This window comes from Lepus europaeus, chromosome 4, assembly GCF_033115175.1.
Source record: "Lepus europaeus isolate LE1 chromosome 4, mLepTim1.pri, whole genome shotgun sequence".
NCBI lineage: Eukaryota > Metazoa > Chordata > Mammalia > Lagomorpha > Leporidae > Lepus > Lepus europaeus.
The window spans coordinates 26,093,753-26,109,491 of record NC_084830.1 but is presented as its reverse complement, the minus strand read 5'-3'; the positions used below and the strand labels follow the sequence as shown (position 1 = coordinate 26,109,491).

The following is a 15,739-nucleotide window of genomic DNA, read 5'->3' as shown; positions in this document are numbered from 1 at the left end:
ACATCCAGTTAGCAATGGTGCCAAGAAAGAGCACTCCCATACCCTTCAGGTGGAGAGTTAACTGCGCTACACTGTACATGACTCTTCAGAAGCACCATCTGGCAATATGTTAAAAGCATGCATAACCTATAACTCATTAACTTCAACTTTAGTTATTTATTGAAGCATAAGAAACACTAGGAATATCTCCAAAATCTTAGATGTGTGCCCCAACCTCATTTTAAGAGCTTTAAAAATGACTAGTTTTCCTTTGTTTTTTTTTTTTAATTCCTCCAGTTGTCTTATGAATGTATATTATTTCTATTTTTTTAAAATCTCATATTTTAGCACAGTTGTGTTGTGGCATAGTTAAGACAAGTATTTATCACTTACATCAAATGAAACTGGTTGGGGATGGGGACAGGAGAAGGTATAAAAGACAGCAAGGAACAAAAACTCATAGTAAGTATTACCATATTCTGCGCCACATAAGAAAGAATGTAGATATCATTTTAGAGGAAAAAAAGTCTTAAAATTTTATGCCAAAAGGCAACTGATATTTAGACTCAACAGGTAAGAAAAAATTTTTATGACTAAGTTAATACTGAATCACTGCTGTTTTTCTGAATCCAATTTTTCTTAAAAATATAGTTAGGCTCAATACTGGCCGGCGCCGTGGCTCAACAGGCTAATCCTCCGCCTTGCGGCGCCGGCACACCGGGTTCTAGTCCCGGTCAGGGCACCGATCCTGTCCCGGTTGCCCCTCTTCCAGGCCAGCTCTCTGCTGTGGCTAGGGAGTGCAGTGGAGGATGGCCCAAGTGCTTGGGTCCTGCACCCCATGGGAGACCAGGAGAAGCACCTGGCTCCTGCCATCGGAACAGCGCGGTGCACCGGCCTCAGCGCGCTACCGCGGCGGCCATTGGAGGGTGAACCAACGGCAAAAGGAAGACCTTTCTCTCTGTCTCTCTCTCTCACTGTCCACTCTGCCTGTCAAAAAAAAAAAAAAAAAAAAAAAAATATATAGTTAGGCTCAATATTAACAAACTACTCTGGCATATATAAGGATCCATTTTCAGCTTTTCAGTTTTAAAGAAACCAGTGCAGTCCGTCATCATACACTATAAATACACTATAAATTTACATCATACTGTAAATTACAGTACATTATTGCTATTAAATCTAATCTTTATATCATTTTACAGAATGATCTTCTACAAGTATCACTTTCAGGAAAAAAAAAAAAAAAAAAAAACTTGGGGCCAGCAACCGTGGCTCACTTAGCTAATCCTTCACCTGCGGCGCCAGCATCCCGTATGGGCGCCGGGTTCTAGTCCCAGTTGCTCCTCTTCCAGTCCAGCTCTCTGCTGTGGCGCGGGAGGGCAGTGGAGGATGGCCCAAGTGCTTGGGCCCCTGCACCCACATGGGAGACCAAGAAGAGACACCTGGCTCCTGGCTTTGGATCTGCGCAGCACCAGCCATAGCGGCCATTTGGGGAGTGAACCAAACAAAGGAAGACCTTTCTGTCTCTCTGTCTATAACTCTGTCAAAAAAAACTACCTTTTAAGTACATTATCTAATGTCTTCCCAGATGAAATAATAGAAAATTATCATATACTAAATGTTACAAAAACAAAATTATAAGCTACTTTTGAAGAAAATGCAAATGTAACCAAGTTTTCACATAAGTACTACATCAGAAGCTTTCATTTAAAGAACTATCTAAGGTTGACCTGACAAAGTAAAAGTGAGAAAATCTGGCCACAAAATAAGAGCTGAGGGGCCAGCACTGTGGCATGGCAGGTAACGCCATTGCCTGCAAGGCCAGAATCCCATATGCATGTCAGTTCATGTCTCAGCTTTTCCACTTTCAATCCAGCTCCCTGCTAATGTACCCAGGAAAGCAGTGGAAGATGATCCAACTCTTTAGGCCCTTGCTCCTGGCTTGTGGCTCCAGTCTGGCACAGTGCTGGCTGTTGCAGCCATTTGGGGAGAGAAACAGCTAATGGAAAATCTGTCTCTCCCTCTCTGTGATTCTGACTTCCAAATAAATAAATAAATATTAAAAAAAATAAGAACTGACAAAGATTATTTTCCTTTTTTATTTTTAAGATTTTATTTATTTATTTGAGAGGCAGAGTTACAGACAGAGTGGGACAGACAGAAAGGTCTTCCGTCTGCTGGTTCGCTCCCCAAATGGCTGCAACGGCCAGAGCTGCGTCGATCCGAAGCCAGGAGCTAGGAGCCAGGAGCTTCTTCCCAGTCTCCCATACAGGTGCAGGGGCCCAAGGACTTGGGCCATCTTCTACTGCTTTCCCAGGCTATAGCAGAGAGCTGGATTGGAAGAGGAGCAGCCAGGATTAGAACCGACGCCATTTGGGATGCTGGCACCGCAGGCGGACGATTACCTGCTGCGCCACCGCACTGGTCCAGACAAAGATTATTTAAAAGGGCCAGCACTGCAGTATAGCAGGTAAAGCCACAGCCTGCAGTGCTGGCATTCCACATGGGAGCCTGTCTGAGTCCCGGCTGCTCCACTACCAATCCAGCTCTCTACAATAGCCTGGGAAAGCAGTAGCAGATGGCCCATCTCTTTGGGCCCCTGTACTTGCATGGGAGACCTGGAAGAAGCTCCTGGTTCCTGATTTCAGACTGGCCCAGCTCCAGCCGCTGCAGCCATTTGGCGAATGAACCAGCGGATGGCTCACTGCTTCTGCCTCTCTGTAACTCTCCTTTTCAAATAAATAAATAAATCTTTAAAAAAAAAAAAAAAAAGACTGTTTTCAAAGCTCTTTAGAGGCTTTTCTCCCCCCTATGTCTGGGCTAGAGCTGAGCTAAAAACACAGAATAATGCCACTAAGACTTAAAATATCTGGAGATGGGCCGGCGCTGTGGCTTAACAGGCTAATCCTCCGCCTTGCGGCGCCAGCACACCAGGTTCTAGTCCCGGTTGGGGCGCCGGATTCTATCCCAGTTTCCCCTCTTCCAGGCCAGCTCTCTGCTATGACCCGGGAGTGCAGTGGAGGATGGCCCAAGTCCTTGGGCCCTGCACCCCATGGGAGACCAGGAAAAGCACCTGGCTCCTGGCTTCAGATCAGCGAGATGCACCGGCCGCAGCGGCCATTGGAGGGTGAACCAACAGCAAAAAGGAAGACCTTTCTCTCTGTCTCTCTCTCACTATCCACCCTGCCTGTCAAAAAAAAAAAAAAAAAAAAAAAGAATCTGGAGATAGCCCAGCCAAACTTATGAAATCTTGGATATTGAGCAAAAGTTCAGAATTTATAATTACACAGGAGCTAGCTGAAGTCAAAGGTGACAAGAATGCAAAGGGTACAAAACAAATTCTGATGTATATACCTTCTAATGTCAAAATGGGCATTTGAGGAGTAGTCCAGGTACATCATTTATTCCATGTCAGATCTGCTATAACTAAAGTTCAAATCTTATGACAGGGAACATTTAGCATAGCAGTTAAGGTGCCTACATCCCATGTCAGAGTGTCTGGGTTCAACTTCCAGCTACAGCTCCTGACTTCTGCCTCCTGCAAACATAGACACCAGGAGGTAACTGGGTTTCTGCCACTCACAGGAATTACATGCCTAGTTCCTATCTTTGGCCTCAGCCCAGCCCAAGCCATTGTAGGTATTTGGGAAGAGAACCAGCTGATGGGAGTTTTTCCTGACTAGTATCTATCCCTCTCACTCTAATAAATAAAAACATTTTAAAAAATTTTAATTGTGGGCTGGCGATGTGGCACCAGTGGGTTAACACCCTGGCCTGACGTGCCGGCATTCCATATGGGCACCAGTGGCTGTTCCACTTATGATCTAGCTCTCTGCTACGGCCTGGGAAAGCAGAAGATGGTCCAAGTCCTTGGGCCCCTGCACCCGCGTGGGAGACCCGGAGGAAGCTCCTGGCTCCTGGCTTTGGATCAGCACAGCTCCAGCCACTGTGGCCAATTGGGGAGTGAACCATCGGATGAAAGATCTCTCTTTCTCTCTGCCTTTCCTCCCTCTGTATAACTCTCTCAAATAAATAAGTAAATCTTAAAAAAAAAGTTTTAATTGTATTCCATTTACTTGGTAAAGCATCCAGTTTGGAATCTAACTGAAACTAATATCAACTACAAATAGGTTTTTTTTTTAAAGAGTTATTTATTTTAAAGTCAGAGTTACAGAGAGGAGAGGCAGAGAGAGAGGCAGAGAGAGGTCTTCCATCCGATGGTTCACTCCCCAATCGGCCACAACAGCCGGAGCTACACCTATCTGAAGCCAGGAGCTTTCTCTGGGTCTCCCCTGCGGGTGCAGGGGCCCAAGGACCTGGGCCATCCTCTACTGCTTTCCCAGGCCCTAGCAGAGAGCTGGATCAGAAATGGAGCAGCTGGGTCTCACAACGGCACATATGGGATGCCGGAGCTTCAGGCCAGGGTGTTAACCTGCTGTGCCACAGCGCCAGCCCCAAATTAAGTATTCTTTACTCAAAATGATTGGGATTAGATGTGTTTCCGCTTTTGGGATTTTTTTGGATTTTTTAATATTTGCCCAAATAACGCTTTTAATTTACTGGGCAGGTAGAGACAGAGAAAGAAAAGACTTCCCATGTGCTGTTCATTTTCCAAATGCCCACGACAGCCAGGGCTGGGCCACACCAATGCCAGGAACCAGAAACTCAATCTAGGTCTCCACATGGGTAGCACAGACCTAAGTACCTACTACCTCCCAGGGCCTGAATTAGTAGGAAGCTAGAATCAGAAGCAAACCTAGAACCAAACCAGACACTCCAATTTAAGATGCAGAAATCCCAGTGGCATCTTAACCACTAGGTCAAATGCCTGTCTCAGAGTATTTGCATAGATTTTACCTGCTTACTAGCCCTAATCCAAAACTCCAAAATATGAAACTTTTGGATTTCAGAATTTTTTTTTTTTTTGACAGGCAGAGTGGGCAGTGAGATAGAGAGACAGAGGGAAAGGTCTTCCTTTTTCCGTTGGTTCTCCCCGCAATGGCCACTGCGACTGGCACACTGCAGTTGGCACACTGCGGCCGGCGCATTGCGCTGATCTGTAGCCAGGACCCAGGAGTTTCTCCTGGCCTCCCTTTGCGGGTGCAGGGCCCAAGAACATGGGCCATCCTCCACTGCACTCCCGGACCATAGCAGAGAGCTGGAATGGAAGAGCTACCAGGACAGAATCTGGTGCCCCGATTAGCCTGTTCAGCCACAGCCCCGGCCTGGATTTCAGAATTTTACATTAAGGATGCTCAACCTGTACTGAAATCAATATTTACTACAAAAACTGGTTATAATATTTAACCATCAATTAAGATACTATGTATTAAGCTTCTATTTATTACAGTAGGAAAGCCACAAGTTACCCTCATATTAAACTATCTAAGGCCCAGAGATGCTGTTTATTAAACAATCTCTTTCATGAGAAATATTGAGTATGCTGGGCTCTTTACAGTATACTAAGAAGACAGCAACAAGAAACCACACTGATACAGCTTGTCATCACTAGTGAATACGCTGCAAACACAGTAAGCACTGTCAGAAAGCTTAAAAAAAAAAAAAAAAAAAAAAGGATGTCAATGAATTTCAATAATGCTTCTGACTTTGAGAGAAAGGAACACAGCTCAGGATGTCTGTGAGCTTATCTAGATCTTGAAAGCACTGTAGAAAGAGAAAGTCAGATGCACTATACTTGCCTACCTAATGTAGGTAAGCCATCATTCTTAGAATACCTACCAGGACTCCTTCCAACTCTCCTTAATAGACTTCCTATTTTCATTAATATTAACCCCACAGTATCATATTCTGTGGTCATACAGCTAAGGATTGCATTTTTCCAAACTCAAGACTATTTACCAAATTGGTTTCTTATAGCTACAAATCTTCTCTAAGAATGACAGATTATTGGGGCCGGCACTATGGCACAGTGTTGTTAAAGCCCTGGTCTGAAGCACCAGCATCCATATGGGCTTCGGTTCTAGTCCTGGCTGCTCCTCTTCCCATCCAGCTCTTTGCTAGGGCCTGGGAAAGCACTGGAAGATGGCCCAAGTCCTTGGGGCCCTGCACCCATGTGGGAGACCCAGAAGTTCCTGGCTCCTGGATTCAGATCGGCATAGCTCCAGCCATTGCAGCCATCTGGGGAATGAACCAGAAGATCGAAGACCTCTCTCTCTGTCTCTACCTCTCTCTGTACCTTTTTCAAATAAATAAAATAAATCTTTAAAAAAAAAAAAAAAGAATCACAGATTATTAAGTGTGAAGATTCTTACTTACTAGCTCATACATTTTAAAGTTATAAACCTGTAAGAGATCTAAAAATTTGGAAATACATTTCCTAATGTTCAAAAAGGAACACTGAATTCATTATACTGTGTACATCTTAATTTCTATTTCCCAATCTTGAAATTAATCAAATTCCATAATCCATTTGTACCTGAGTTTCTTCATTTATAAAATAAGGACAATAATGATTGCTATATTAAAGGAACTGTATAGTTTCCATGCTAAAGTATAAATAAAGTACCTGGCACATAAACACTGACACCTATAAATCCTTAAAATGTATGAAAGAGCTGTAGCAACAGAAGACAGAAATAAATCAACAATGACAAAACATGATTTGTATTCAAGTTCTAGGACATGTTGGCTTTTTTTCTTTGAGAAGTGGGTGAATGGGGCCAGTGCTATGGCATAGAAGGTTAAGCCTCCATCTGCAGTATTAGCATCCCATGTGGGTGCTGGTTCAAGCCCTTGCTGCTCCACTTCCAATCCAGCTCCCTTATGGCCCTAATCCTTGGTCCCCTGAACCCACATGGGAGACCTGGAAGAAGCTCCCGGCTCCTAGCTTCAGATTGGCCCAGCTCCAGCAGCTGCAGCCATTTGGGGAGTGAACTAGCAGATCGAAGATTGATCTCTTTCTCTCTCTCTGTATCTTTCAAGTAAATACATAAATCTTAAAAAAAAAAAAAAAAAGTGGATGAATCATATGTGAATAATACTGGTATTACCAACTCCTGGAGCTACTAAAATGTAACATGTATCAATGTTCTTTTCTATAAAAATTATTAGGTGTAGGCATTTGGCCTAGCAGTTAAGATGCCTGCATCTCATACCATAGTACCTGGATTCAATACCAAGCTCCAGCTCCTGACTCCTTTTCTTGTTAATACAGACCCTGGGAAGCAACAATGATGGCTCAAGTGATTGGGTTCCTGCCACTCATGTAGAAGACCCCGACTGACTTCCCAGTTCCTGACTTCAGCCCAGTCTAGCCCAGTCTAGCCCAGTCCCAGCTGTTGCAGCCATTTTGGGAATGATGGGATGGGATCTCTGTCTTTCTCTGCCTGTCAAATAATTTTTTAAATTATTTAGAATGAATAACATTGTACTTGCCTAAGCAAAAATTGTAACTAGGCAAAGTGTCATACTGCATACTTAATTTAATCCTCATTCAAGAGTGTGCTTAACTCTCAGGTTAGAAATAATCCTAGCCAGACTGCTTAACTGGTTTTTCATCCACAGTAAATAAAAAGCTGGAAACGATGGAGGTAATATATAAATTTAACAACAAGAAAGCAATGAACTAAAAAGATGACTCAAGGCACCTAAAGTTCAAATGACAGTGTACGTTTATCACAGAACAAAATAGACTAAATACTCCAAGAGATTCTTAAGAACCACTGTCCAGCATAGGCCAACAGCTTACATTCTTAATAATACTAAGTCATCAAGACACAGTTAAACTGTTCAACATTTTCTGACTACAGAGGCAGAAAATTATGTAATACACTTCAGAAACACATAATTAAAATGGCTAAAAGGTAAAATTTCTGGTGACTGAGAGGGCTTCAAATTATCTGACTGGAAAATTCATTCATGTGAAACAACTTATTTATTCTCCAAGTTAGAAAACTGAGAGAAGGGGCCAAGAGCCATATAAATTTCTGTTGCCAAAACATTAAAATAAATTACAGGCCAAACTACATTCTACTTGAGGCTAGGATTTCAAACAAAAGCTTCCATTTCAGGGAACTTAACGACTCATATCTACTGTGTAATTCCACCCAATGCCACGAATTTACAGGGATCAGGGGATAGCACAGCCTAAGTTCTTTACAAATCTGAATTATTCTTCTCAGTCAACAAAGTACTTCTACCAACATTTTCACATCAGATCTGAATAACCATCAGGTAACGCAGAGGTAACATTTACCTCCAAAGTTGTTGTAAGGATCAGAGAAAACTGAGCCATAAGCTCTAAACCATTGTTTGTGTACAGCATCTCATAAATACCAACTGTTCAATTAACGTTAGTGATTTTTCTTACCGTTAAGAAACTGACCAGTAAAAAGATGAAGTATGAACAAACTCATAATTAACCAGTTTCTTATCCTCATGCTATGCTCTTTTCTCACCAACGCCTATTAGTATCCACAATGCATTTACTAACCCAAATTTCCACAACTGGAGTACATTCATTCATTCACAGTGTCTGAGACAGTTAACAATGGTCCAAAGGACCTGAGCTGACTGAGCAGACATCTAAAAGACAAAAACGTACCTGTAACTCAGATTTTTGCATATATCAATAACATACTTTGCCTTAGTTAGAAAACTCAAAAAAATGAAGTCGCTAACAGTAAGTTAACAAGATGTTCATTAACAACATGTTAAAGAACACACAAAGCCAGCGCTGTGGTATAGTGGGCTAAGCCTCTGCCTGAGGCTCACACAGCAAAAATATGGAATTAATCTAGATGTCCGGCCGGCGCCGCGGCTCACTAGGCTAATCCTCCACCTGTGGCGCCAGCACCCCGGGTTCTAGTCCTGGTTGCTCCTCTTCCAGTCCCGCTCTCTGCTGTGGTCTGGGAAGGCAGTGGAGGATGGCCCAAGTGTTTGGGCCCTGCACCCGCATGGGAGACCAGGAGGAAGTACCTGGCTCCTGGCTTTGGATCAGTGCAGTGCACCGGCCGTAGCAACCATTTAGGGGGTGAACCAACGGAAAGGAATACCTTTCTCTCTCTCTAACTGCCTGTCCAAAAAAAAAAAAAAAAACCTAGATGTCCAACTGGTGACTACATAAAGAAAATGTGGTATATATACACAATGGAATATCATTCAACGATAAAAAGAATGAAGGAGGCCAGCACTGTGACACAGCAGGTTATGTAACCGCCTGCAACACTTGCATCATGTAGGGCACCAGTTCAAGTCCTGGCTGCTCCACTTCTGATCCAGCTCCCTACTAATATACCTGGGAAAACAGCGAAAGGCCACCCAAGTCCTTGGGCCCCTACCACCCATATGGGAGACCCAGATGGAGTCACGTTCCTGACTTTGGCCTGGCTTATCCAGGGCCATTGTGGCCATTTGGGGAGTGAACCAGTGGATAGAAGACCTCCTTTCCTATCTCTAACTCCGCCTTTCAAATAAAATAAACAGGGGTCAGTACTGTGATGTGCCAGGTAAAGCTGCCACCTGCAGTGCCACCATCCCAATGGTGCTCCACTGCCAATCCAGCTCTCTGCTATGGCCTGGGAAAGCGGTGGAAGATGGATGGCCCAAGTGCTTGGGCCCCTGCACCTGGGTGGGAAAACCCAGAGGAAGCTCCTGGCTCCTGTTCTGTGCAGCTCCAATCATTGTGGTCATCTGGGGAGTGATCCAGCAGATGGAAGACCTCCCACTGTCCCTCCCTCCCTCCCTCTCTGACTCTCCTTCGAAACTCTGACTTTCAAATAAATAAATAAATATTTAAAATAAATAAGTAAATATTAAAAAAGAACTCCTGACATTTGCAGTAAAATGGACAGAAATTGAAATCATTATAAGTGAAATAAGCCAGACACAGAAAGACAAGTATCCGTTATTTATAGACGTTAATACACAGAGCACAAAAAATGGTGTAGCTGTCATATCACTTGGAATATATTGTAAACAATACTTCAGTGCTGGTGCTTTGTGTAGTAGCTTAAGCCTCCACCTGTGGCGCATTTTATATGGATGCTGGTTCAAGTCTTGGCTGCTCCACTTCAGATCCAGCTGCCTGCTAATGGTCTGGGAAAGCAGTGGAACATGGCCCAAATGCTTGGGTCACTATACCCACACAGGAGATCCATCAGAGGCGCCTGGCTCCTGCCTTCAGATCAGCCAAGCCCTGGCCACTTGCAGGAATTAGGGGAGTTGAAACAGCGGATCCCTTCTCTCTAACTCTGCCTCTCAAATAAATACATAAATCTTTTAAAAAATAAATGCTGTTTCACTGAATTATACCACATACACGACTACATACCCTTGTTTCCCCATGTTATCATTAGCATGAATTCCTCACTTTGTGATATTAATATCTGTTTTCAAGAAAAATAGTATATATGTGGATGTACATGATATCTACATATGAAGAGACTGGCAAAAAATTTAAAATTGTTAGATTTTAAAGCTGAAAAAATAAGCTTATTTTTAAAATAAATAAAGCTTCTATGCCTAATTCACAAAACAGTAGTTCAGAGAAAAGAAAAGGTGCATGTAGAGCAGAGTTGTGCTCCTTAAACATTAATATGCTACAAATCGCTTGTCAGGGGAGGGGCCTGAGACTCTGATGCAGTGTCTACATTTCTAACGAACCAGCACATAAGCCCAATGTCACTCTTCTTGTTGATTCATTGAGCAGCCAGGGTCTAAATGAATCTAAGAAAGATAAGATTCAGATTTTCTGGGCAACAAAGTAGGTTTTACCTGAAAAGTTCAACAGGAAGAATCTACCTAATCTTGCTAGGAATAATGAGACCACGTTATGAGAATGAAGATCCATTCTTTTTTATTTCACAAGGGCATACAGGACACTGACTCATGCAGGGTACAGCAGGAGACACGCTGATGAGACTTTTGCAGTGGACAATTGTGAGAGAGATCGCTGCAATTTATTGCATTGACAAAAACAGAATCTAGCCACACAAAAGGTAGAAGTGAGATAGAGTAACGGGACTCCTCACCCATTGCTGGGACTAATTTGAAGTGGGGTTACTAGACAGGAGAGTAATCTGACACTACCTAGTAAGCTGACCAGAAGAATCCCTAACAACCACAGTATGAGATAGATACATCTGAAGACTCCAGGCACAGTGAAGGAGCAGTGGTTTAGCTCAGTGGTGAAGATGCCACTTGGAACTCTCTCATCTCTTAACACAGTCCTTGGGTTTGAAGTCCTAGCTCCAGCTACAATTGAGCTTCCTGCTAATACACATGCTGGGAAGTAGCAGATGATGACCCAAGTACTTGGGTTCCTGTCACCCACAAGAGGGACTTAAAATGAGTTCCATGCCCCTGGCTATGGCCTGGCTCAGTCATAGTTGCTGCAGGCATATGGAGAGCAAAGCAGGGGATGGAGGAGTACTCTTGAACATGTTTCTCTCTGCCTTTCAGGATAAATAAGCAGGGGCTGGCACTGTGGCATAGCGGGTAAAGCCGTTGCCTGCAGTGCCAGCATCCCATATGGGTGCTGGTTCAAGACCCGGCTGCTCCACTTCCGATTCAGCTCTCCGCTATGGCCTGGGAAAGCGGTACTGGATGGCCCAAGTCCTTAGGCTCCTGCACCCACATGGGAGACCTGGAAGAAGCTTCTGGCTCCTGGCTTCAGATCAGCCCAACTCCAACTATCGTGGCCATTTGAGATATCTCTCTCTCTCTCTCTCTCTCTTCCTCTCTCCCTCTCTGCTTCCAGCTCTGCCTCTCTGTAACTCTGCCTTTCAAATAAATAAATCTTTAAAAAAATAAGCAAAATAAATAAGTAAATATTAAGACAATGGGGAATATTTGCTATGATTATGATTTCATGTTGTATTTACTCACATAAAAGGTGAAACTGATCAAATTGTTTAAGCATACTCTGGAGAAGTAGTAAAACAAAGATCACAATTGTGATTAACATAGGGCAGGGAGAAGAGATGGGAGAAAGGGATGAAAAAGGGAAGGAGCTTCAAAAACATTTGTAACGTTCTATTCTCAAGTTGAATGGCAGATTACCAGCTGTTTATTTTGTGATTATTTAAACCATGTATTAGAGACACTATTTTGCATATTTTTCACAGTCCTTCACTAATGTTATCAATAATCTTTTTCAAAAACAAGACAGGTAATGGTGGTGGCAGATTCTAATAGTAGTGTAGTTTACAGGCAGCTCTTTACTGCTGACTTCCAGAGGGGGAAAAAGTGACAGCTAATAGAGCACAGGGAGCAAAAAGAAACAGCTGAAAATTTTAGTATGGGGAAGTCCTGATGAGGTTAAGAGAAAACACACTAAGGGAAAGGAAATGTTACAAATACAGAATAATTGATTAAACAGAACCAAAGGCAAGAAACGAAAGGTTCAAGGATACAAGAAGAAATACTGGTCTTGGCCACTATCAGTGTGTCAGTAACAAAGGTACTCATCAGTCTAAACACAGTATGAAACTAATCTCTAGGTTCGCTCATGTGTATACACAGCTGAGAATGATCATGAAGGTAGTTTCTGTGTCCATCTTGCTCACCACATCTCAGGACCTAGCAGCATTACATCTGGCACATAAATATTCTTTAGATAACTCAACAACAGAACAAAGCATCTGGGGTATATAGATTCAAATTATGACAATGTGAAGAATTTAAAAAACACAGTAAGTCTACAAACTCACATCTCTCATTCAATATGTGATGACAGAAGAATTTCAAATGGAAGTTTCTCAATAAAAGCAGGTCAGCAAAACTGTGCAGAATTTATACCCAAAAGTCCTGTGTGGCTGGTATGTACAGTTCTACAATGCTAGGTTAAGAGTAAGAAATAAACATAAACACAAAACCAAGAAGCAAGGACATCTTGATGTGTCTCAAACACACTGCAGTCACTGGGAACTCCTAAGGAAGAAGTCAAGATCTAAACTTTCACATTAGGTGTTTTAATGGAAATATGAAAAATTGACAGAGAGCTGAAGGAAAAACTCAAGACAATTAAAACAATCTTCTACATAATGAGATAGCAGGACATGAACTAGGAGTATTACAAAAATAAAACAGGGTAGTATATTTTCATGCTTTTATCCTATTATATGATATCTAACAAGTTCAACACTGGGAATACAACAGGAGAAAAAGCAAAGTCCTTGGCTTAGCAGCTTACATTCTGTTGGGGAGATCAATCAGAAACTGCTTTCCTTGCACCTTGCACAGTATCTGACATTGAGAAGGTACAATTTAAATGTTCCTTAAAAAGGACACTTAGCACAGCAGTTTAGCTGCCGCTTGAAACATCCACATCCTATATGCAAGTGCCTGGTTTGAATTGCAGCTCCTCCAATTCTGATTCATCTTGCCACTAATGCAAACCCTGGGAAGCAGCAGATGACACTTCAATTTCTGAGTTCCTGTCACCCACATCAGACTGAGTTCGAGCTCATTGCTTCAGCCTGGCCCAGCCCTGGCCACTGCAGCAGATGGAATATTTCTCCCTGCCAGCCTGTCTCTCTGAATAGCCTTTTAAATTTTAAATTAAAAAAAAAAAATTCAGGGGCAGAAGTTGTGCAGCAGCAGGTTAAGTTGCCAGTTGGGACACCTGCATCCCATACTGGAGTGCCTGGTTCAAGTTCCAGCTGCTCCACTTCTGAAGCAGCTTCCCGCTAATACATACCCTGGGAAACAGCAGATGATGGCGCAAGTACTTGGGTCCCTGCCACCCCACAGAAAACCAGGATGGAGTTACAGGTTCCTGGCTTTTGCCTGGCCCAGCCATCATTGTTGCTGGTATTTAGAATGTTAACCAGCAGGTAGAAGCTACCTATCTATCAAATAAATTAAAAATATTTTTAACTTTTTTAAAGAGGTGAACAGAAAAGCAGAATTTATTGAAAGGCAGAAAGATAATACATATTCAGACTGACTGAAGACAACCTCAAGAGAGAGAACTGCCGTTTTTAAAAATTTTAAATCCAAAATTAGATGCTCTTTCCATGAATTTCAGTAACTGAAAAATTTACATTATTAAAATACAAGCGATCAAGATAAAAGAACTTCTCAACCGTATCATAATCTAGCTGCTTATAGTTGCTTATGTGATAAGCAAATGTCTGCAGAAAAGGAAACAAATTATTAAGAATTTGGGGATGGACATTTGGCCTAGCAATTAAGGTACTGGTTAGATGCACAGACCCTGTATCTATAAGGCTTGGAAACATTAGTTTGCCTAAGGTCAGAGAATTAAGTGGCAGAGTAAAGAACAATGAATGAGCTCTTAATCTTAAGTCTACAAGTTTTTAACCAGTTTACTTAGGTCAGCTCAACAGAGTTAACTATATTTTGAATTAAAATTACCAGTAATTTGCACTTAACCACAGTCCCCCGTAATTTTGAAATTTTCAAATTTAAAAATACTTCCTTATTACACGTCTAAGGTTTGCACCAAGATAATATAACTAATCGAAAAAGGAAAAAACATCAAAGGAAAAGAATGTTTTTTAAAAAGAGAAGGAGGCAGGATGCTTTTAAAGTTTGAGCGTCATACAAGTGCATTCTTCTTAGAAACAACAGAAGGGTAACTTCCCATTCCTCCAGACCCGCGCAGTCTACACACTTATCAAGGATTTCCCTAGGTGCCTTACTGCATGAACCTTAGCCACGAACTACATTTAGAGCATCCTCATTGGTACTTTTACGCTGTTCCGAGTCAACTAGATTAAAAGTTATTCCGATTAACTGGTTTCCGGTAAAGCGCCGAACTACCTGTGGATTCAAGAGTGACTACAGCGTGCCAAGTCCCCGCTTGGGAAGTTACGGACGTCAGATCCCAGCACACTGCTGGAGTGGAGTTCCTCACACGCTCCCCTTTCCGGAAACCTAAACTCTTAAATATTTTTCGACATATTTGTCACCTGCTGGTCCCCCAAGAAGTCTTTTTCCCAATCTATTCTCCTAGGCATCTCAAAACAAGACCCTCCCAAGAACCTGTTAACACACACCCCCAATTTTTTCAGTCCTTAACTCCTCCGCCAGAAGACGGACAGGGCTGCAGCGTCTCCCGAACGAAAAAAAAAGAGACGGGGGGGGGGGGGGGGGTACTAGGGAAAACTCCTGTCCCAACCTCCCCAAGTCCAGAGGTCAGGCGGCTGCGAAACACGTTTCGCAGGACCGGGCTGGGAACTGCGCTCCCCACGTGGGCCTGCGGAACTCGAACTGCACTCACCAAGCCATCTATCTGCACTTGCTTCACGGCCGAATCTCCAGAACCACCTTTGCCTTTGCCCTTCCCCACCACACCGGTGGCGGAGCTGGAAGAAGTGCCGCCAGAGCCGGTGCCTTCCTTGCGGGACGCCATCTTTCCAGCCAGACAGGAAGAAAAGGAAAAGCGAAGTGTAGGAAGCGGAAGTGCGCTCTCGCGTGACGTCACTCGGAGGTCAGCGTCCTTGGGGCGGGCTTGGCAACGGAGCGCGAAGTCAAACCCCGCCCCTATTCGCCTTTCCGGCCTTAGGCGTGCGGATCACTTTGCGCGTGCGCAGTAGGCAGCTGCGGGCCCTTTCCTATTGAGTGTTTGAAAGGAAAGTAGGGGCCGACGCCCTAGCGTGGTGGGCTGGACCTGTGCCTGCAGTGCCGCCATCCCACGTAGGAGGCCGGAGGAAGCGCCTGGCTCCTAGCTTCAGATGAACCGGGCTCTGGGTTACCGCCATCTGGGGAGTCAACCACAGGATGGAAGATCTCTCCCCTTCTCTAACTCTGCCTTTCAAATAAATAAATAAAA

General features: G+C 43.3%; 1 protein-coding gene across 1 annotated transcript in view; it reads right to left on the bottom strand.

Annotated features, from left to right (window-relative positions):
* EIF3H (eukaryotic translation initiation factor 3 subunit H) overlaps positions 1-15,357 on the bottom strand; it is a 122,061-nt gene extending 106,704 nt beyond the window's left edge. The window contains exon 1 of the mRNA XM_062188080.1: positions 15,188-15,357. Within this exon, the coding sequence (XP_062044064.1) occupies positions 15,188-15,319 (132 nt within the window). The 5' untranslated portion in view covers positions 15,320-15,357. The remainder of the gene's footprint in view (positions 1-15,187) is intronic.
* Between the last annotated feature and the right edge of the window lie 382 nt (positions 15,358-15,739).